General features: G+C 54.1%; 1 protein-coding gene across 1 annotated transcript; it reads right to left on the bottom strand.

The window, feature by feature from the left end:
- Positions 1-1,355: 1,355 nt before the first annotated feature.
- Positions 1,356-21,955, bottom strand: LOC146333897 (serine/threonine-protein kinase PLK2-like). Its single transcript, XM_084825055.1, has 15 exons — positions 21,781-21,955; positions 20,733-20,849; positions 19,102-19,231; positions 17,314-17,401; positions 16,411-16,506; positions 15,820-16,018; positions 14,806-14,944; positions 14,228-14,307; positions 13,850-13,952; positions 6,951-7,028; positions 6,253-6,415; positions 5,379-5,508; positions 5,026-5,136; positions 3,185-3,410; positions 1,356-1,398 (listed from the first exon to the last, which is right to left on the bottom strand). Exons 1-14 carry the CDS (start codon positions 21,934-21,936, stop codon positions 3,225-3,227), a joined length of 1,776 nt encoding a protein of 591 aa, XP_084681181.1. The 5' UTR covers positions 21,937-21,955; the 3' UTR covers positions 1,356-1,398; positions 3,185-3,224.
- Between the last annotated feature and the right edge of the window lie 290 nt (positions 21,956-22,245).

Genomic DNA, 22,245 nt, shown 5'->3' with positions numbered 1-22,245 from the left:
GCTCCACGCCACACAAGGACAGCAGGCTCCATGCAGTGCCACACGCACTCACCTGTGAGGGCAAGAGGACGCGGGCAGGCAGGGCTGGAGCGCGGCTAATGCCTCAGAGGGCCAACGGCGAGTTAAGCTTCTTAGGGCCACGGACGTGACCTTCGGAGATGAGGGGCAGCCACTTTCTCACAGTCCTATTCACCAGAGCCGTGCACCACCCCTGAGCTATGCGTCCCCCCCAAAACATAGGAAGTTACCTTCATACCTGGTTCGCATGTAAAAACAATCCAGAATACAGGTACAGTATGGGTGGTTGTTGACTCATGGGTTGTGGTTACGTGTGAACCCTGCGCTGTGGCTTAAGTATAGGTTAACCCTTGTGAGAAGCCATGGAGGGGTGGAAGTTTGGCTGGCAGGTGCAGCTAATGAGCCAAAGCAACAACAGGCAAGAATTAAGAACAGAGGAAAGACCCAGGAAAGGACAGAAAGAGGAAGGAGGAGATACCGAGGGGCCCTGTTTGTGAAGCCGGGCAACGCGCAGGCAAATTTTCTGCTGGGCACGCTCACTGAGATGGGGAATGCCTTTGAGAAAACCTTAGCCTCTATGGTGAGACAGCTGTCTCTGGTTTAGTGCCTAGTTGGGAAAAATATTTAGCTTTCTCAAAGAACTGCAAGAGACTAAACATCTCTGAGAGGCATCGTTGTTAACAGCTTTATCAGAACCATGAATAAATCAGAGTTCGCGACCCAACAACAAACCAGGTTTCCCATCCTGGTTGTTTGTGGTTAACAACTCACAGTTAAACCACAGTGCAGGGTTTGCATGTAACGACAACCCACATTCAACGACAACCCATACACAACCCATAGCCTGGGTTTGCATTACGTGTGGACCAGGCCTAAGCCAGACTGCAGGCCCACCAAACTCAGAACTGTCTGTGGGGACTGGTGGCAGCTCTCTGGGGTTCTGCATGTAAAGCATATCTTCTGCAACTGAACTGTGGTCCTAATACTAAGCACAAGGCAAGATTCCAGTCCTCGTGGTTGTGAACCAAGGGCTGCTTTAAGCGGGAAGCTGCCTTACACTGAGTCGGGCCCCGGGCCCATCCAGGCCCGTCTTGTCAACATGGACTGGCCCTACCTGGAGATGCTGCTGAGGTTCAAAACTGGGACGTTCTGCAGGCAAAGCTGGGATTCTGCTACTGAGCTGCGGCCACTCCCGAATGGCGTGAAATGGCTGGCTGGGGAATGCCGGGAGTTGCAGGACTTCCTTCTGTCAGAACAGGCATACGATTGTGCTGTATCTTGTGGAAAGATGAGCAAAATCCTGCCAGCAGTTTTCACCAAGAACTACATTGCTTCCTGCTTCCAGTCTTCTGACCCATGAATGCAAACCCACCGGGATAGCTGGAAAGCACACGTGGGCGTGTAAGATATGCAGTGCTAAAGCATTTTAAATTGGGGCATACAAGGAAATGACAAACTGTATCTAGTGAGCTGTGTTCGAGGTCTGGCTGTTTTGTCCCCAATGCCCCGTTTCTCTCTGACCCCCTCATTCCAGACCGTCCAGCGACAGCCCTGCGGAGGAGCCGCTCCACTCCGGAGCGGCTAAACGTGGCGCCTCCTCCCTACCCAAGTGGGTGCCCTCGTGTGAGCGACCGGAGGGGAGAGAAACATTCGAGCGAGATAAATACGGCACAGAAGATAACTGTTGTCATGGGAAATGGTCTTTGGGTGTTTTTTGGCCAGGGTGCAGCTTCCCTCGTGTGCTGCTCCAACCAGCTCTGAAAAAAGCAACTCCTCCAACGCCAAAGTCTCTCCATGGCTTTAATTAAAACAGGCTTTAATTAAAACAGGGTTTGTGCAGTACAACCAGGACAGCATCTGTGCTGGGACCAGCCATGCCTGCTGTGGCCACCGAGAGACTCTTCCATGTAAAGTCCTCTTGCCCATGGGCCAGGGGTCTGCTACGTAAATATGGAGCCTTCTCAAAAAGGAGTCTGGGGTCTTTTAGGGTGACTTCTCATAGGTTTCCCTAAAACCCTCATTCAGACCATACAGCCATTCCAGATCAAATCAGCCATCTTCAGTTTGAAGTCCCCTCTTCAGTCTTTTGTTAGCAAGATTATTTAACCCTTTCAGTGCCAGATTAACATCATCTGCTTCCCCACCCCATTTCTCCCGGCTTTCCTCTTTATGACAGTCTCGGCATCCCTTTCCTCTGATTCCACGATCTCACGCCTCCAGCCACATACCCCTTCCTTCCCTCTGCTTAGAGCCCCCCTCTTCCTCCTGCTAGGAAAAAAGACCCGCTAAAAAATCCCCTGGAACGGAAGTTCGGAGGCCTAAGAACTCCCCCTCCCCGCACATGGGCAGCCCTTCTTTCCCTGCCCCTCTCTTCATTCAAGTCGTGTTGACCAAAGGTTTCCTGTCCTCTGGGATCTCACTCCTGTTGCTCCTCGGCCTGCAAGTCTGGACTCTGCTGTCCAGCGGGGGCTTCGAAGACCTCTGCTCCTCATGCAAGGGCGGCCGGGCCTGTGGCAGAGGCGGGGACCCCGCTTGACGAGCTCAGAGTGCCCGGCTCGATCCCTGGCGGCATCTCCACGCCAAGGAGCTCCAGGGGTGCCTTTTGGGTCCTGCAGCTAGTCAGAGCAAAGCCCTGTGGCCAGACAGACAAGTGCACTGTCGGGCAGCTTCGCCGGGAAGACCCGGAACCAAAGCCGCCTGGGCTGCTCCCTCTCATGAGGGCTAAAACACACCTGCAATATTCTCCCAGAGGGAAGTGGCAAGAGATGCCTGCCCAAATTTCAGCTCCTTCGTGCCCCCAGATCCCTTCCTTCTGCCCACTCCTCCACTGGAATCCCACTGCTGCTTTCTCTGCCCCTCACCACAGCCTCAGGCCTCCTTAAACTCCTCTCCCTGCCTCCCTTGCTATGCCTTTCCAGCTGTGAGGGTCTTGCCCAGATGTTGGGGGCGATCCCGCCATCGCCCTCACCACAGACCTACACACGCACTCTCTGCCACACGTACAGCTGCCCAATTCCCAGTCACAGTGTCACACCAGGGGAGCGGCGGTTCCAAACATCCCAGCCCCAGTGCCAGCTCTCTCCACCCCCAAGGAGCAGAGCAGGATCTGGCCCACAAGCTTGCAAACAGTCCCAAGAGGAGGAGATTTCCTGCACAGCTTTCTTACATCTGGCTCCAGCAGTCATGGGGGGGAGGGTTGGGGGCTGCTACAGGCAATGGAGCATGCGCAGAGCATACACCACCCGCTCCCGCAGGGGCAGTGTCCAGCCCCACAGCGCCAGGGCGTCCAGCGAGAAGGTGGTGCTCAGGCGCTGGCGGTCCACGAAGGTCAAGACGTATCCTCCGGCGGAGTGGCTCAGCACGATCTTTGTGCGGTCGTGGTAGAAATTGACCTGGAAGTTGTGCCAGGTTGGGAGCGGGGAAGAAGCCAGAAAGAAGGAAATAAGCGGGGTGGGAAGGAGGCATAAGCAGGGGCGCTGCTGGGTGCTTTAAAAGTTTGGGGCCCCAGCGCCACAGGTCGCAAATCTGCATAAAATCTGAACATGGTAATTTATATCTCTCTATGCACATTTAGAAGTCATATTAGGATTGATTTACATTTTGCAGGAGCCAAAGCCAGCCAAAGAATTTCTCATCCCAATCTTCTCAAATAAAATAAATGCAGTTTATAGGTATTCTGTCCCAGATCATCCCAAGCTCATGGGAAAAATGGTTTTTCTCTAAGCTTAACTGCAGTGGAGAGAGAGAGAGAGAGATTTGGGGTGGGATGGGGCGGGGGAGTGTTGTAACATATGGGGAAGGGAGAGTCAACCCTTCCCATCCCCAGCTGCATTCCTCCTTGAAAAGCACCCCCTGAATGGCAATGAAGCTGAGGAAAAACACCTTCCATCGGCACAAATGGGAGCTTGGGGCTTTGGGAAATAGATCCGGGGCAGGAGCCCAAGCAGCCTACACCTAATGATGCCCCTGGGCATAGGATCACACACATACACACACCACTTTTTGCCACCAGGCGCTTGGGCTTTGGGCTTCCCTCAGACTTGTTCCAAGCCTGCTAATTTACCCAAGAAACACCCCCTCGGTCGATCCTTGGGAATCCCTGGGGATCCTTTGGAAGGAGCACAAGGCCCTGTCTCTCCCGCTCGGCCGCAGGGCTGGGGGGTGAGGGTCTGGTCACACACACTCCCCCTTGCCACGCTCCAGCCTGGGGACCCGATCTCACGGGCTTGGGTTCGAGGGAGGGGCAGCCGTTGAGCCTCAAGTTTGCTCAGTGGCTGCAGTGGCCTCCCTCCCTCCCTGCTTCACTTTATCTCTGTTTTCCTTTCTGTGCCTGTGTGCCTCCCTTGTACGAAGTGGCTACCTGGGCAGATAGTTCCTGCCCAGTTCTGGAGCGCCTCCTTGAAGGCCCTTCTCCCGACGCACCTGCTAGGAAGGACAGCCAGCGAAAGGGGCATCATCAGTTGCCGTGCCCCAGGGAAGTAACTTTCCAGGGTTACAATCCCTCCAGCCGCTAGGTAATGCTACCTGATATGGCTTCTGTCAGCTTGTTTTTTAACCTAGTTCAACACCTAAAATTAATCTCCTCCCCAGCTTGGCCAATATAAAAAACCCGCCATGTCTCTCTTTATTTCTGTTCTCTGCCGTACAAGGGGTGGGTGCATTGCACTTAAGACAGAGCCAGGTGCTTGCTGGTTTTTATATATCCAAAGGTGGGGTGGGGTGGGGTGGGATCAGCCTCATTGTTTACATCTCTGGCACAACAGCATTGCGCTCAGGAGAACCTGATCCTGACGAGTCCACAAGGGCCCTTCTACACTTTGGCTCAAGACTCTTGAATTGGCACCAACCCAAAGGCCGCGGAAGAGCGAAGGAGCTTTGGGGTGGCCCAGAAGCCTTCCTTGTACTGGATGTTCATTTTCCCCCACTGCCCACAAGGCGAGTGTGGGAGCAAACCTGGGAACAACCAGACTGCGTGAAAATCGGGGCCGGAAATGCGCCTCCGTTTACCTGCAGGGTCCCGTCGCTGAAAAGCATCAAGAGAGCCTCGTCGGATTTTGCAAAATGCAGGAGGGAGAGGTCTTCCGCTGAGCTGCTGGGACTTGTCCACTGGTGCCCCCCCTGGGGAAGAAGAAAGAGTCAGAGCCCACTCCCCAGCTACAGAAGAACTGGGGAGGCAGCGGCAGGGCCCCAAAGCAAGAGAAGCGTCTCCTGCCGCTGCTTCCACCCCTGGTAGCTCCGTGGGGCCCTGGCTGCCCAGATGCCTTGGGGACAGGCAAACCCACCCGCTGCTGCTTGTGCTTCGCAGTGGCGATTGAAGACCTCTTTCCTCAGGCGAGCCCCCCAGGTAGCCGGCCCCTCACCTCCAGCAGCCGCTGCTGCATGTAGTGCGTGAAAAAGTGGAGGACGCCCATTTTCATGGCCAAGGCGGTGGGCACCTCTCTCTGTGGGAAGGAGGCGGCCTCCTGGGCCTCTGAGCAGTAGCAGACCAGCCTGGAAAGAGGGGGCAAGAAACAGTGCTGCAAACATCACCAGGCCGGGGCTGGCTAGTTCGTCATCTGCGAGCCAAGGGGGGTGCCAGTGGCCAAGAGCTCCTTCCTGAGCCAGAAGGGGCTCAGCCCAAGAATAGGAGAAGGAAGAATAATGCAGACAGGACTTCTAAGCACGTGCAGAGTGCCTGTCCCTCAAGACATGGTGGAAGACTTTGTCCTGCCCCCCTCTTTCTCTTCTCCGTTACCTCCCTGAGTTGCGTTTTAGACTGGAGGCTGCTGAGGGCAGGGACCTTTGCTGCCGCTCTTGACTCGCTAAGATGCAGCCATGCAGACAGGGCTCTCTCAAGAGTCACCAGTCCCCCTGCCCCCGTTTCTGCCTGCTGGAGCAGAGAACAAAATCTGCCCCGTCATCTGTGTGCCGGCCCTTGAAATGCTGCAGGGCCACTACCCTGTCTCCCCCGAATCTCCTCCAGGTGAAACATCTGCAGCCATTCTAACCTTGCCTCATCTGCAAATCCAGACCCCTTCCACACAGGCCACCAGCATCATGCGGCTTTTCATCTAGGGCAGAAGAGGCCGTCCGGGGGTGGGGTCTCTGGCCTCTGGGGGGCCCTTCTCGCCCTCTCTCCAACCCAGTGGCTCGCTTTCAGCCGCTGGCATTTGCACCTGGCTCGAGCGTTCAAGTCTCGGTCTTTTTCCTCTGGTGTGGGGGCACGCTGGGGAGGGGCGCGTGGTGGGCACTCACTGGCGCCGAGGGCAGAGGGCGATGTGCGTCCCATCAGCAAGGAGCACCCCCGTCGACCCGTCCGAGAGCAGGTAGCCAAAGCCGTACTTGTTGGAGTAGTCCACCCACTTTGTGACCATCCGGGCGGGGCTGGCCCGTTGCTGGGCCTCAGGGTTCTGCTCTGCTGCAGGGATTGAGAGAGAGGCAGAGGGAAGTCTCATCCCGGGTCCCGGGGTTGGGGATGCAGCACCCTGAAGCCCCCACTCTTGTTGATTTTGTAAAATGGGGACAGCATAACCAGGTAGGGCCAGGAAAGACCCATCTCTATTGTGGACCCCAGGAAGCATCTCCCAGTCAGTGAAGACCAGGGGTGGGCAGAAGGCAGATCTTCAGATGCTTTGGACTTCAACTCCCAGAAGCCCCTGCCAGCATGGGAGCTGAAGTCCCAAACATCTGGAGATCGACTTTCTGCCCACCTCTGGAGTAAACGGTCCTGTGTTAGACCAACAGTCAAACTTGGTATAAAACGTCTTCATTTATCTTTAAAAGGCGTAGAGCTCAGTGGCAGAACACAGGTTCACAGGAAAAGCTCCTCTCTGAGCCCAGACTGCCACGGCCAGTCAGCAGAGACAATATTGAGGTAAATGGACAAGGTCCATGTAAGGCACCTCCCTACGCTCTTGTTTCAATCCGCCCTGTATTCAGAAACCGAACCTCACCCAGTGGGATGGTCTTCAGGCAGGTCCGCAGCACTTGGTCCACCATCTCAATCACATTGCCTGGGCGCCACGCTGCATCTGCCGGACAGAACGAGAGAGGTTCACCTGCGCCATGGCATTGTGCCGTGGGGTTCCACAGGGCTGTATTTTGTCCCCCATGCTGTTCAACATCTACATGAAACCGCTGGGGGAGGTTATCCAGAGGGGTGGGCTGAGGTGCCATCAATATGCGGATGACACCCAGCTCTGCCTCTCTTTCTCACTAAACCCAGGTGAGGCAGTGGCTGTTCTGAATCAGGGCCTGGGCACGGTAATGGACTGGATGAGGGCCAATAACCTGAAACTCAATCCAGACGAGACGGAGGTGCTGTTAGTGGGTGGTTCGTCTGCTCGGCTAGGTGATACTCCTTACAGCTGTCCCCTCTTCTGGTTCTTCCCCCAGCCTGATGGTTCCTGGCAGCCCTTACCAGTCTGCCCTCGGGTCTGGTGGTGCTGCTGCTGAATGCCAGGTCGGCCCAAAATAAGACCTCCCTCATCCATGATTTGATTGTGGATGAGGGGGATGACCTGGCATGTATTACTGAGACCTGGGTGGGGGAACTGGGAGGGGTCACTCTCTCCCAGCTGTGCCCTCCTGGGTACTGGGTGCAGCACCAACACCGACTTGAGGGTTGGGGAGGGGGGGTTGCCGTGGTCTAAAGGAATTCAATCTCCCTCTCCAGGCTTCCTGCTTATTCGAGTGCAGATCTTGAGTGTTTGTACCGTGTGTTGGGTACCCGGGACAGATTGGGGATTCTGTTGGTGTACCGCCCACCCCGCTGCCCATCAGACTCCCTGCCTGAGCTGACGGAGGTGGTCTCGGACTTGGTGTTGAGGACCCCTAGGATGATGGTCCTGGGGGATCTCAACTTCCATGCCGAGGCCGCTGTATCCGGGGCGGCTCAGGACTTCATGGCCGCCATGACAACCATGGGGCTGTCCCAACATGTCATCGGCCCAACGCATACAAAAGGACACACGCTTGATCTGGTTTTCTCGACTGGGCAGGAGGATGGTGATCTGAAAGTGGAGGAATTAACATCTGTCCCTTTGTCATGGTCAGATCACTTCCTGCTGAGGTTTAGACTCCTGGCGGCCTTTCCCCTCTGCAAGGGTGGGGGACCTATTAAAATGGTCGGCCCCCGGAGATTAATGGATTCCGATGGATTCCAGAGGGCTCTGGGGGATTTTCCTGCTGGTATGGCTGGTGCGCCTGTCGAAGCCCAGGTCGCTCTGTGGAATGCAGAGATGACTCGGGCGGTTGACACGATCGCGCCCAAGCGCCCTCTCCCTCTGAGCAGAGCCCGGCCAGCTCCTTGGTATACACCTGAGCTGAGGGCAACGAAGCAAGAGGGGAGACGGCTAGAACGCAGGTGGAGGAAAACTCGTGCTGAGTCTGACCGAACACAGGTAAGAGCCCACTATCGAGCCTACTCTGTGGCGGTGAGGGTGGCAAAGAGACAGTCCTTTTCCACCAGCATTGCATCTTCTCAGTGTGGTTACATTCTGGGCCAGGGAGAGAGACGGTGGAACCCTTGGTAGCACGCTGTGACGAGTTTGCGCGGCACTTTGAGGATAAAGTCGCTCAGATTCGTCATGAATTGGACACCACCATTAATGCAGTTCCATTGGTAGAGGTGTTCAGAGCACCGTCTGGTCCAGTTCTATTGGATGAGTTTCAGTTACTGAGGCCTGAGGATGTGGACAAGGTGCTTGGCCAAGTCCGATCAGCCACTTGTGTGCTTGACCCTTGCCCTTCATGGCTTATTAAACCAAACAAGGAGGGGATGTCCGGCTGGGTCCAGGAGGTTGTAAATTCCTCCTTGAGAGAGGGAGTGGTGCCTGCCGCTTTAAAAGAGGCAGTAATTAGACCACTCCTGAAAAAGCCTAACCTGGACCCAGAGGATGTTAACAATTATAGGCCAGTGGCCAACATCCCCTTCCTGGGCAAGGTGCTTGAGCGGGTGGTTGTAGGACAGCTCCAGGCACTCTTGAATGAAACGGATTATCTAGATCCATTTCAATCGGGCTTCAGGCCTGGGTTTGGAACGGAAACTGCTTTGGTCGCCCTGTGGGATGACCTCTGCCGGGAGAGGGACAGGGGGCGTGCGACCCTGTTGATTCTCCTGGACCTCTCAGCGGCTTTCGATACCATCGACCATGGTATCCTTCTGGATAGGTTGTCTGGGTTGGGAGTTGGAGGCACTGCACTACAGTGGTTCCGCTCCTACTTGGATGGCCAATTCCAGAAGGTGGTGCTGGGGGATTATTGCTCTGTGCCATGGCAATTGTGCCATAGGGTTCCACAGGGCTCTATTCTATCCCCCATGCTGTTTAACATCTACATGAAACCTCTGGGGGAGGTTATCCGGAGGGGTGGGCTGAGGTGCCATCAATATGCGGATGACACCCAGCTCTGCCTCTCTTTCTCATCAAAACCAGGTGAGGCAGTGGCTGTTCTGAACCAGTGCCTGGGCACAGTAATGGACTGGATGAGGGCTAATAAACTGAAACTCAATCCAGACAAGACGGAGGTACTGTTAGTGGGTGGTTCGTCTGCCCGGCTAGGTGATATTCAACCTGTTCTGGAGGGGGCTGCACTCCCCCTAAAGGATCAGGTTCGTAGTTTGGGGGTGCTCCTGGATCCAGAACTGTCACTTGAGGCACAGGTGAACTCAGTGGCACGGAGCACTTTTTATCAGCTTAGGCTGGTATACCAACTACGCCCTTATCTGGACAGAGAGAGCCTAGCTGCAGTTATCGACGCTCTGAGAACTTCTCGTCTGGATTACTGCAATGCGTTATACGTGGGGCTGCCTTTGAAAACGGTCCGGAAACTTCAGCTGGTCCAAAATAGGGCAGCAAGATTGTTAACGGGGACTGGCCTGCGAGCTCATATTACGCCAGTACTTTTCCAACTGCACTGGCTGCCAGTCCATTTCTGGGCCCGATTCAAAGTGCTGGTGTTTACATTCAAAGCCCTTAATGGCTTGGGGCCAGGTTACCTGAAGGATCGCCTCCCCCCATATGTGCCTGCCCGGACCTTAAGATCATCGTCAGCGGCCCTTCTCCGTGAGCCCCTGCCAAAGGAAGTGAGGCGGGTGGCTACTAGGAGGAGGGCTTTTTCTGCTGTGGCACCCCGGCTCTGGAATGAGCTCCCTAGTGAGGTTCGCCTGGCGCCTACATTGTATTCCTTTCGGCGCCAGGTGAAGACCTTTTTATTTTCCCAGGCATTTTAGCTTTCTAAATTTTTATCTTTGCTGTTTTAAATCTGTATTTTAAACTCTTGCACTGCTGCTAGGTTTTATTGTGGTTGTATTGTTATATTGTGGTTTTAATGTTCTATATATTTTAAATTGTTTTATTGTGTGTTGTTTGGTTTTAATTTTTGTGAACCGCCCAGAGAGCTTCGGCTATTGGGCGGTATAGAAATGAAATAAATAAATAAATACTCAACCTGTTCTGGAGGGGGCTGCACTCCCCCTAAAGGGTCACGTTCATAGTTTGGGGGTGCTCTTGGACTCAGAACTGTCACTTGAGGCACAGGTGAACTCAGTGGCACGGAGCATTTTTTATCAGCTTAGGCTGGTATACCAACTGCGCCCTTCTCTGGACAGAGAGAGCCTAGCTACAGCTATCCGCGCTCTGAGAACTTCTCGTCTGGATTACTGCAATGCGTTATATGTGGGGCTGCCTTTGAAAATGGTCCGGAAACTTCAGCTGGTCCAAAATAGGGCAGCGAGATTGTTAACAGGGACTGGCCAGCGAGCTCATGTTACGCCAGTACTTTTCCAGCTGCACTGGCTGCCAGTCCATTTCTGGGCCCGATTCAAAGTGCTGGTGTTAACATTCAAAGCCCTAAACAGCTTGGGGCCAGGTTACCCGAAGGATCGCTTCCCCCCATATGTGCCTGCCTGGACCTTAAGATCATCCTCAGCAGCCCTCCTCCGTGAGCCCCTGCCAAAGGAAGTGAGGCAGGTGTCTACCAGGAGGAGGGCTTTTTCTGCTGTGGCACCCCGGCTCTGGAATGAGCTCCCTAGTGAGGTTCGCTGGCACCTACATTGTATTCCTTTCGGCGCCAGGTGAAGACCTTTTTATTTTCCCAGGCATTTTAGCATTTTAGCTTTCTAGACTTCTAGCTTTGCTGTTTTAAATCTGTATTTTAAACTCCTGCACTGCTGCTAGGTTTTATTGTGGTTGTATTGTTATATTGTGGTTTTAATGTTCTATATATTTTAAATTGTTTTATTGTGTGCTGTTTGGTTTTAATTTTTGTGAACCACCCAGAGACTTCGGCTATTGGGTGGTATAGAAGTGAAATGAATGAATGAATGAATGAATAAGAGTCAGAGTAAAAAGGGGTGGCAGGGTAGGGGGGAGAATGGCAGACCCTCCGTCTGCAGCTCTGACCCCGAGGCCTCAACCATCCCCTGAACATTCCAGCCTACCGTTTCCCAAGAACACCAGAAGAGCCCTGCTGGCACAGATGCCGGTTCCAGCACTCTGTTTCCGACGGGACAGCCAGATGCCCTGATGGGAAGAGCAGGGAGGAAATAGACCTCTCCTCTGGTGGCTTCCTCAGGAATGTATCTAAAGGTAGACTGCATCCAAAAATGGCAGCTCCCACATCTGTCATGACTCATAGCTGCTAAACAGCCCTCTCCTTCTCTCTGCCTGACCCCCTTCATGTTTAGAGGCTGGAGCATCATATTTTGCAGCCATTTCTCTGTTTTTAGAGGTCATAGAATCATAGAATAGTAGGGTTGGAAGGGGGCTACAAGGCCATCGAGTCCAACCCCCTGCTCAATGCAGGAATCCAAGTCAGAGCATCCCTGACAGATGGCTGTCTAGCCTCGTCTTGAATGCCTCCAGTGTGGGAGAGCCCGCCACCTCCCTAGGTCATGGGTTCCATTGTCGTTTTGCTCTAACAGGAAGGTTTTCCTGATGTTCAGCCGGGATCTGTCTTCCTGTAACTTCAGCCCATTATTCCGTGTCCTGCACTCTGGGATGATCAAGAAGAGATACTAGCCTTCCTCTCTGGGACAACCTTTCAAGGACTTGAAGAGCGCTATCCTGTCTCCCCTCAGTCTTATCTTCTCAAGGCTAAACATTCCCAGTTCTTACAGTCTCTCCTCACAGGGCTTTGTTTCCAGTCCCCTGATCATCTTTGTTGCCCTCCTCTGAACCCTCCCCAGCTTGTCTGCATCCTTCTTCAAGTGTGGTGCCCAGAATTGGACACAGTACTCCAGATGAGGCCTAACCAGTGCTGAGTAGATGGGAACTAGCACTTCCCGGGATTTGGAAGCTACACTTCTATTAATGCAGCCCAAAAGAGCATTTGCCTTTTTTGCAGACACATCACATTGTTGGCTCATATTCAGCTTGTGATCGACAACAATTCCAAGATCCTTCTCGCTTGTAGTGTGGTTGAGCCACGTATCCCCCATCTTGTAACTGTGCACTTGGTTTCTTCTTCCTAGATACAGAACTTGGCATTTCTCCCTATGAAATGTCATTCTGTTGTTTTCTGCCCAGCGCTCCAGTCTATCCAGATCACTCTGAATTTTGTTTCTGTCTTCCAAAGTATTCGCTATCCCGCCCCATTTTGTGTCATCAGCAAATTTGATCAGCATTCCCTGCACCTCCTCCTCCAAGTCATTCATAACAGTGTTGAAGAGCACTGGGCCCAGGACTGAGCCCTGCGGTGCCCCACTCGTCACCTCTCCCCAGTTTGAGAAGGTCCCGTTGATAAGCACTCTTTGAGTCCGATTCTGTAGCCAACTGTGGATCCACCGGATCGTTGTTTCATCTAGCCCACTTTGAGCTAGTTTGCTCATCAGGAGATCATGGGGCACTTTGTCGAAAACCACAGCAGGTATTTAGAAGTCTGCTGTGGTTACTCCAACATGGAAAGGGACACTGGTTTGGTTATCTTGGGAATGACGGTGCCACTTTGCCCCAAAGGCCTGAAATGTGTTGGGTCAATCAAGTCCTTTTCTGCTTCCCTCAATGGGTTTTTTTTAGGGTGCAACGCTATGCAAGTTTAGATGGAAAAAAAGTTCTACAGCTGCTAGCATTCTGTCTAAATGTGCACAGGGTTGCGCCTTCGTCTCTTTTTGCAAAGCTGCTACTGACACTCTCCTTGGAGTAGCTGCTCAATCATCAGGCAGGCCTCTTCCCCCTCTCCAGTGTCCAAATTATTGGGGAGGGGGCGACACAGGGGAGTGTTTAGTGAATGCCACCCCTTGGGCCCCCCCCGCTGACCATCCCCAGGGCCATCTAAAAGGCAGCTGAACTGCCACCTGATGGAGAGGGTAACAAAGGAATAAATAAAAAGCAGGGAAGCCCTCATTGCCCCCTGTGAATCTGAGCACCGGATGTATTGCCTCTCGGTCTCCTCGCCTTCTGACCCTTCCACTCTGCTCCTCGGAAAACATCACATAGGGCAACCCAAATTGCCCTGAAAGTTTACCCGTCTAGTTTACCACGGTTTAGCTTCCCTTTTTAGCAGTTTCAGGACATGCCTTGCAGACCTCACTTGGAATGACCTTCTTTAATTTCCCAATGGGGTAAAATCCCCTCCCCATATTTCCTCTGTGGGCTGGGGAGGGGTTGTCTGGCGTCACAGTGCCTCAAGCCAAATTGCTGGCTGGCGCTAGGTGAGGGTTGCCATCTTTCTCATTGGCACTGTTCCTCTGCTTCGAATCCTCACAGCAGCCTGGGCCGCCAAAAGGCGGGGGGGGGGGCTCTCTTCATGGCTTCCTCTCCATCTTTCTAAGAAAAGGTGGCCCACAGCTTCTCTCCCCCAACCACCACAAGCACACACCAACCCAGCTCTCTACCTCTGTGGCTCCACTCACCCTGTGCTTCAGATGGGCTGTTCAGAGACCCCCTCATGAGCAAGTGAACAGGGAAACTGCTTGGATCCTCAAGGACGTCTCCTCCGCTCCCCTTTTCTGCTTCCTTCATTGGGGGCAGGGGGGAAGCAACAAAGAAGCAACCCCAGTGATAATTAAATCCCACAGAAGTGCCAGAGACAGGGAGGGAAGCCACCCCCCATCATGCCTCTGAGAACCCCCACTCCCCTTAAAACTGGGATAAGCTGGGAAAGGGATCTCTCCAAGTAAAAGACAACACCCAATTTGGAGTCCCAATCAGGAGCCCAGTTGCTTCTCAGCAATGCTGTAACTGCAAAGAGAGACACTCCCGCCCCCAATACTAAAAGAGCCATTTCTTACTAAGCTGGGGGGCTCAACAGGGGGGCATCGTGGCACCTCTTGCAGACGCACTTCCTCTGCTTCCCGGGGCTCAGGGCTCACTGGGGGCAGAGCAGGAAAAGAAGAGTACAGTGGTTGGTGCAGTCAGCCTAAGTTCTGCAAGCCTGGCAGGTGCTGGGTACACAGCGGACTAGAGACGTCATTGATGCATTTAAAAGGCTGACTGACCTGCAGCTTACAAACAACAGCAAAACAACACAACAGCAAAATTTGAAAAGCAGGCTGGAGCTTTGTGTTTAAATCTGGATTCATTTCAGATTTATAGTCTCCAAGGCACACCTACCCCACTTGGGCCTGCACCCCCACGGCTGCTGGACGCTCCCCTACTCTAGGCTTCAGGAATAGCAATGAGAAAGGTTGCCTCCAAGTGCGTGGAGAGTGCGGGTCCCTCAGCACAAACCTTGGCTGCCCGTCGAGCTGGCTGACAGGAGGAGGGAGCGCAGATCAGAAAGCGTCCTGTTCTGGAACAGGGCTTCCGGATTCCTCTCCCTCTCTGGTCTCCTCCTTCCAATAACAGCATTCTCTCTCATGCCACTCACCAGTCCTGGGGTTCTGGCACGGGGAGCCCCGGAAAAGGAGCTTGGCCGCTTTCTGGAAGAATTTCCTGAGTGGGTTAGGGAGCGTGAACATGGGGGCAGAATGGCACGCCCGTGACGAGAGCCTGGCCGGAGTGAAGCCCTGGTGAGAGATGCAGAAGGAGAAAGAGGGTGATGTGGCTGGATGGCAGCTCCCAGCAGCCCTTGTCAGCAGAGCTAAGGGTGAGGAATGATGGGACTTGCAGTCCAACAGATTTCTCCTCCCTGGAGTAGCCCCCCCATGCCCCCACCCCCGGGATCCACCTTTGCAACCAGACTGCGAGTGTGCAAGGAGACAATGAAAGGCTATCCTTTCTCCAGATGAACCCACAGCCAGTCAACGGGTTACACCAACCATGTCAGCCTGGTGGGGGCTGGAGTGGAATTCCTTGCTGAGCTCAGATCTGCAGCAATGGCCAAAGCAGACCTCTGATCCAAAATCATATGGCACCCATGAGTCCTGAGCCATGGCTGACTCAGGAGGCACCAGATTAATTTGAAGGTCCTCCCCTCCTGTTGGGGGGGACAGATCCTCTTTCTGACTCCAGTGAGCATCAGAAAATCCCAGAAGTCACATTCCTCTAAATGCCTCCATTTCCTCCTTGGATCTGGCCAGGTTCTGTGTCCAGGGAGATGGCCAGACTTGAGGGCCTCTCATGGTGAGAAGTCTTCCTCTGATTTCTAGTTTGCAGTGGACGCACATGCTGCTCTCCCGCGTTAACATGTTTGTTAATTTTGGTGTTGCGATTACTTGATTTTCATTGTCTTTATAAATGTTTTATATACTTGTATTTAATCCTTCTTTGTATACTGTTTAGAGATATTTTTAAATACAGTAAGCACTATATAAGTCTATTAGAATTAATAACAACATCAACAACTCTCAATAACAACCATAGCAATAATCCTTGCGCCCTCTCTGTGTCTGGGAACTAGAAACAGCTGGCACAAGCCTGCCTCCAACCCCCTGCCTCATACCTGCGTGAAAAAGGCGTGGTTGAGGGCTTCTTCCAGGCTGGGTCGGGCCACCGGGTCGGGAGCCAGGAGCTTTCCGATCAGGTCCTGAGCGCTGGCCGAGAGGTGCCTGGGGACGGGGTATCGGCCCTCTCGGATGCACCGGTACATCTCCTGCTTGTGCGTGATCTCGAAAGGGGAGCAGCCAGTTAAGACTGTGTACCTGGGGGAAAAGCAGACGACAGGAGATTAATGTCAGGGATCCCTGCAACGGCCACATTCTGGCCTGGCTGGCCAAAAGCGAAGCGTCACCGGAGTCCTTTGGAAACACAGGCTGTGCGGATCAGCCTGCCAGCCTGATGGGCCCCAGAGTTCCCCCAGGGCCGGCCCCGCCATGAGGCAGAGTGAGGCAGTCGCCTTAGGTGGCAACTGCTTGGAGACGGCAGGCAGGTGCCGGGAGAGAGAGCTGCAGCCCCCGCTAAGCGACCTCGCTCGTCCGCGGTCAGAGTGGAAGCCAGATTTGTTGGCCTGGCCCAGCCACGTTTGGCACGGGGACGGCAGCTTGTTCTTTGCTTCAGGCAGCAACACGTCCTGGGCCAGCCTCGAGTTACTCACATTATACAGCCCAGTGCCCAGATGTCTGACTTGAACGAATGCCCCTTCTTAGCGATGACTTCGGGAGCCAAGTAATTGGGGGTCCCGCAGACCACTCTGTGGAGGGAGGGAAAGGGCCACAGAGGGAGAGAGAGAGAGAGAGACAGAGAGACACGAGGAACAACTGCAACAGGTCACTCCACACAGAAAAGGTGCTACGAAAACCAGGGTGCATTTTTTTGTGGCATAAGCCAGAGCGAGCTTCTTCAGACGGGTGCAGTGCTGGCTGTGGTGGTGGGAGATGGAAGCCCTCAAAACACCAAAGGCAGAGGACATGGGGGAATGGGAAAGACCCTGCTCTGTGGAGACTTATGGACAGGAATTGGGGGCCCTGCCCACGAGAAGCCCATGTGCCAGTTCTCAAGTCCCGCGAAGCAGAATCAGGTCTGCTCAGGATTTTCCTGCTCTTGAGCAGCTCTCTATGAAGGTCAAAGGGCATTTCGGGTGTGACGTCTTTGGCCTGCTTGTCCTACTGGAATAAAAGGTTTGGGCTGCAACACCCATCAGCCCTCACCACTGGCTGCGCTGGCGAGGAGCTGTAGGCCAAAACGTCTAGAGGGCCATGAATTGCCCACCCGATGTGGATCATTAAGAGGTTGCCCCCACCCCCGGAAATGGAGCTTTCATCCGTTTAAAGCGCCAGAGATGGAGACCACAGCCCTTCACAGACTCACGAGGGAGGGAGCTCCCGGAAAACAGTGGGCTTTACTTCTAGAGAAACGCACCCAAGACCATGTCATAAGAGGACTTAAATGTTCCCCAGCGGCTTCCACGGCACCCCCAAGGTTCAAATGCTGGGTTCCCTCTACTCAGAAAAGACAAGACCCTCCGCGGCACTCACCAGCTCCTGCCCATAACACTCACCCTCGCCGCCGGCTGGCCTGCTCCTCCCGAGTCGCCAGCCCCAAGTCCCCTATTTTCACCTGCATGCTCTTCGTCACAAAGAAGTTACCTGGCAAGGCAGAGAGTTTGGAGACGCTCAGTGCTGGACTACAACCTCTAGCCTGGCTGGGGGTGTTGGGGGTTGCAGTGCAAGCCCTCTGGAGGGAGCCAGGTTGGCGACAGCTGTATGAAACGTCTCTGTCCTTAACCAACATGTGCATTGAGGAAGGGAGGCCTGTGTGTCTCTGTGCGAGTCCGTGGGTCTTTGTGCACACCAGAGAGAGCTTTGCTGCCTGTCCTCCTTGCCAGCAGCAGAACGTGCTGCTCTTTTGCTCAGGCTCAATCTCCACCCCATCGACCCCCATGGTGGCAGCTCAAGGCTGCGTGTGTGTGTGTGTGTGTGTGTGCATACGTCCCATGCGCACACACACCAGCGGCCAAATCTGAGCTGCATTTCCCCGGCCAGGCCCTCCGCTTGGAGAGCCCCAGCAGCCCGCCTGCAATCGAGCCATGAGCTCACGCCGCAGGCATTTACTCTGCCCCGAGACGGCTGGCTGTGTATTTTTAACCCCACTCTGCAAAGCGCCCACCCCACCACACAGCCCTCTCCGGTCTCAGACGGATCACCAGGCTGCTGGGCAATTAGGGCATCAGAGAGTAAATCAGCACCCCCCATGAGGAAACAAGGTGCAAATGAATGCAGACATGCAAACGAGATCCCTGAAGAGCAGAGCCGGCATGTTTAATTAACAAAGAAGTAACTAGGGAGCTCAAAGGAGGCCAAAGCTGTGGGAGGACAACCCCTGAGAGATATTCTTCATGCAGCGCAGAATGAAGCGACGGAACTCCCTGCCGCAAGCTGTTGTGACAGCACCTGGGTAGGGGTGGTTTTGAAAATGCACAGAGGGGAAGCCTCAGCTGGGGCCCCAGACCATTTTAGACTGGAATGGATGGCCTTGTGCCTCCATTAGATGGCACATTTACTCCTTCTGTTGTGAAACTCACAACTAACGTTTCTCTCCCCGCCACCCCCAGGCCATGCCACACTCCACAACTTAAACATTCTTCATATGCAAACAGAACAGCTGCTGGCCATCCCTGATTAAAAAGAACTACTCGAAGCATGTGCAGTTTCGCATGTCCACTTCACGGAAAGCACAGCCCCGTCATGGCTGCTGGAACAGAACGAAGCCGCTCAACACACTGGCTTGTTTTGCCGTTGAAAAAGGAGCATCTGTTTTCAAAGTAAAAATAATAAAATGAGCCCCTGGAACCAGGCATATGTCCGGCTGTCCTTAAACGATGAAATGTTTTTAAAAATAAGGTCATTGTGCAATTAGCAACTATTCACAAAGACCATGAACAGAACCTCTGCTTACAGGCAGACTCTACCTCTGTGCAGCCAAAACAGGCAGAAAACCAGAGGGGATGGTTGTGGTCTCAACAATGAGGCACCTGGCCAACCCCTGCTGGGAACAGGATAGTGGACTAGGTAGTGTCATCTGGGTCTGGTCCAGCCCGGCTCTTTTAAGGTCCTTTGGGGGAAAAGTTGTGCTAGCTGTTCATGGCACTCCTGCCCCCAAGAACCCAGATGTCCTGGTCCCCGACTTCAGGTTGCGATCCTAAACACATTTACCTGGGAGTAAACCCCACTGAAGCCCGGTGTGAGGTCTCTCCAAGGAAGCATGCATAGGATGGGGCTTCAAGTGTCCCATTGCCAGGGAACAGGGCCCCCGCCTTCAAATTTCCACTCAGCCTTTTGCTACCTACTCAGCTTGAGGTCCCGGTGAATGATCCCTTCACAGTGGATATACTGCAAGCCAGCGATGACTTGCTTCAGGTAGAAACGGACCTCCGGTTCCGTCAGTGTCTTCCGTGCCTTCAGGATGTGGGCCAGGGACTAAAAATGTGTTGAGCAGGTTGGCAGCAGAAAGGAGAAAGGCGATATTGATTTTTAGCCATTTTCTGGATGCAAGGAAATTTTCTGCCCCTTCCAACACGCAGAAAACGAAAGGATAAATCTTCCCCCAGCTTGTGGTGGGGTGGGGGAGGAGCCCTCAGTGTCTGAATTTCTGTCTATGTTGCCCCATCTGGTGGGAGAAGCTTTACCTGTTGAATTGTCTACCTTTTGTGCAACTTGATGGAAGCCCCTAAAAACAACAGCCCCACTTGAGGAAGTGCCTTCGGCCAGAACAGCAGTCCCAAATCTTGCCTGGGGAAGGGGGGCAGAGTAATGGAGGTCAGGGTTGCCAACTTTTTAGCAGCCCCTGCTCCTGTGCCTTGAGGAGCAACTTGGCACGCAGACAAGCACACAGACGGTCGCGTTTCCCTCCACGCCGTGAAAAAGCCTCGACGGCTGATTCCCACAGATCCAGCCTCGGCTAGAAGCCCAGCAACAGATCAGGCCACCCGCCCCCCATTCTGGCCATTTGGCAACCCCTGGTGAAAACGTGGTGTGGGCGTTTGCAGATTGGGTTGCCTTCTTGGTCCCCTTTGACGCACCATAAGGATGGACAGCCCCTTAAACAATAAAAAACAAAGCTGCCTCACAGCTTAGTTTCAATCAAGTTGCTGCAATAACGGTAAAGGGGAACAGGACCTCTGAGCATACTCAAAGTGCATTTGCCTCACCTGTGGAAACCAAACCCATATGCATCGGTGCCCGGTAAGCTTTTTCATTTGGGTCTTGCTGAGTATGCATGTTTTAAAGCCAGGATGGGGGCAGGTTGTTCCAGATGTTGTTCAGCTCCAACTCCCATCAGCCTCAGCCAGCCTAGGCAACAGTGAGGGATGATGGGAGATCCAGTCCAACACCACAGAGAGCCAGTGTGGTGTAGCGGCTTGAGTGTTGGACTGGGGAGACCCGGGTTTGAGTCCCCACTCGGCCATGAAGCTCACAGGGTGACTTGGGCCGCTCACCTAACTTTCAGCCTAACCTGCCCCACAGGGTTGTTGCAAGGATAAAATGGAGAAGGACCGTGTAAGCTGCCTTGAGCTCCTTGCAAGAGCAAAAAAGGCAGGATATAAATGTAAAGCAGCCGGTGGGCCGTACATTCCCCCTCCTGGCCTCAAAGGGAGGGCGTGCACCTGTGGGCTTTCATCCTGGGAGACTCGAGTTCGAATCTTTCTTGGTCTTCCAAGCCACTGGGCAGCCTTGAGCAAATCACACGTTTTTGGCCAGCCCTACCTTGCAGGGTTGTTGTGAGGTGAAAACTTTGCTCCACCCTCCCTGCAGAAATCACCCACTCCTGTTATTGGCGGGCGCTGTCCTAGCCATGTGTGCAGGCTGGAGCGTGGGGCGCCCTTTCGGCTGCCTCAGTCGTCCACTAAATACGTCTGGGGTAGCAGGAGGCCCCCTCAGGTGAGCCTGCACGCTTTGGCTGCTTCCTCCGCGCTCTCACCTTCCTGCTACAATATTCCAGCACCATGTAAATGTTCTCCCGGTCAGCAAAATGCCGGTGAAAGGCCACGACGTGCCGGTGCTTCAGCCGGCTGTGCAGTTCGATCTCACGCTCAACCTGTGAAGGAACAATTAAAACCAAACAAAAAATGAGAGCTTTGCAGAAATACCAGCACAGAAAGCGAGAGCGCGGGAGAAGTCACGGGGCGGCCCAGGTGCCGGGGTCAGCTGGAACTGGCAGCACTGGGGAGGAAAAAGGAAAGGCCTCCAAGGGCAAAACCCCACTGGAAGGAGGGACAAAAGTGAGCCATAACCCCCCCCCCCCGCCCTCCACTTCAGGACTGGAAGCTCCTTGGGGCAGAGACGTGCTTGTGTTAAGGTGCCTCGCGCTGCACTAAATCACCCGGAACAACAAGGTCTTTTAGGGTGCAACACTTTGCTCCAGGGGTGCGGAAGATCTTTCACCTGAGGGTCAAGTTCCGGTTTGAAGATGCTCTTGGGGGGCCGCATTCCAGAGGTGAGTGGAGCCAAAGGCAAGAGACGTGGCCAAAGTATAACCCCCCAACACATCTTAGCTTACAGATATTTCTGCCAGCAGCTCAACCTGCGGAGAGGCGTTTCAGCCGTTTAGAATTGGGGGGGGGGGACACAGCACAAAAGCCGGGAAGCCACCAAAGGGCCAGGATTCAGTGTGAGTCAGGCTGCACTGTGGCCAACTGACTAATCAATTCTGAGCCATGCCCACCACAATGATGGAACTTTGCGCATGGCCTGGGACTGGTCCTTGTATTTGCACCCACTGACTTCAGTGTGAGTGGGGGGAACAGATGCCTCCCACCTCCTGCCACACCCAGCTTGAAACAGCAGACAGTGGGACGCGGCGTCACACGCACATGGAGAACACAAGTCGCACAACCGTTCTCCCGCAGATACAGGGGCTTCCCTTGAGCGAGGCGGGGGTGCCCAGCCAAGGATGGAGCTGGTCTCCACCCAGCAGAGCCTCGGCACTGTTTGCCCCACCGAGACCCTCCCCCCAGCCCTCAGCTCACTTTCCCTCTGCTGTCCAGCCTCGAGACCCGGGACTGGGAGACGACCTTCACCGCGTAGATCTGGTTGGTGGACGTGTCTGTAAACTTGTAGCATCTTCCAAACGCACCCTGCAGCAAAAGCGAGGAGTGGGGGCAGTGAGTCAAGAACTGAGGCATGGGGAGAGGGCATCTGCAGGCCTCTGGCGAGGCGTGAGGAGCCTGCACCCCCAAAGGGGCAGGAGGAAGCAGAAGGACCCCATCTTTCTCTGCTGGATCAACAGGGCAAGTCACAGAATCCTAGAGGAGGTGGGAGGTACCCTTGAGGTCCTCAAGTCCACCCCTGCTCAGTGCCGGAATCCAGTTTTAAGCCTCCTTGACAGGCAGCTGTCTAGTCCCTGCTTGGATTCCTCCGGGGACAGGGAGCTCACCACCTCCCATTGTCTGACTGCTTGGACCGTTAGAGCATGTTTCCTAAATCTGCCTTCC

Source organism: Heloderma suspectum, chromosome W, assembly GCF_057233095.1.
Source record: "Heloderma suspectum isolate Gila_16-S chromosome W, 16-S_ref, whole genome shotgun sequence".
Taxonomy (NCBI): domain Eukaryota; kingdom Metazoa; phylum Chordata; class Lepidosauria; order Squamata; family Helodermatidae; genus Heloderma; species Heloderma suspectum.
This window is presented reverse-complemented; position numbering and strand designations above follow the sequence as displayed.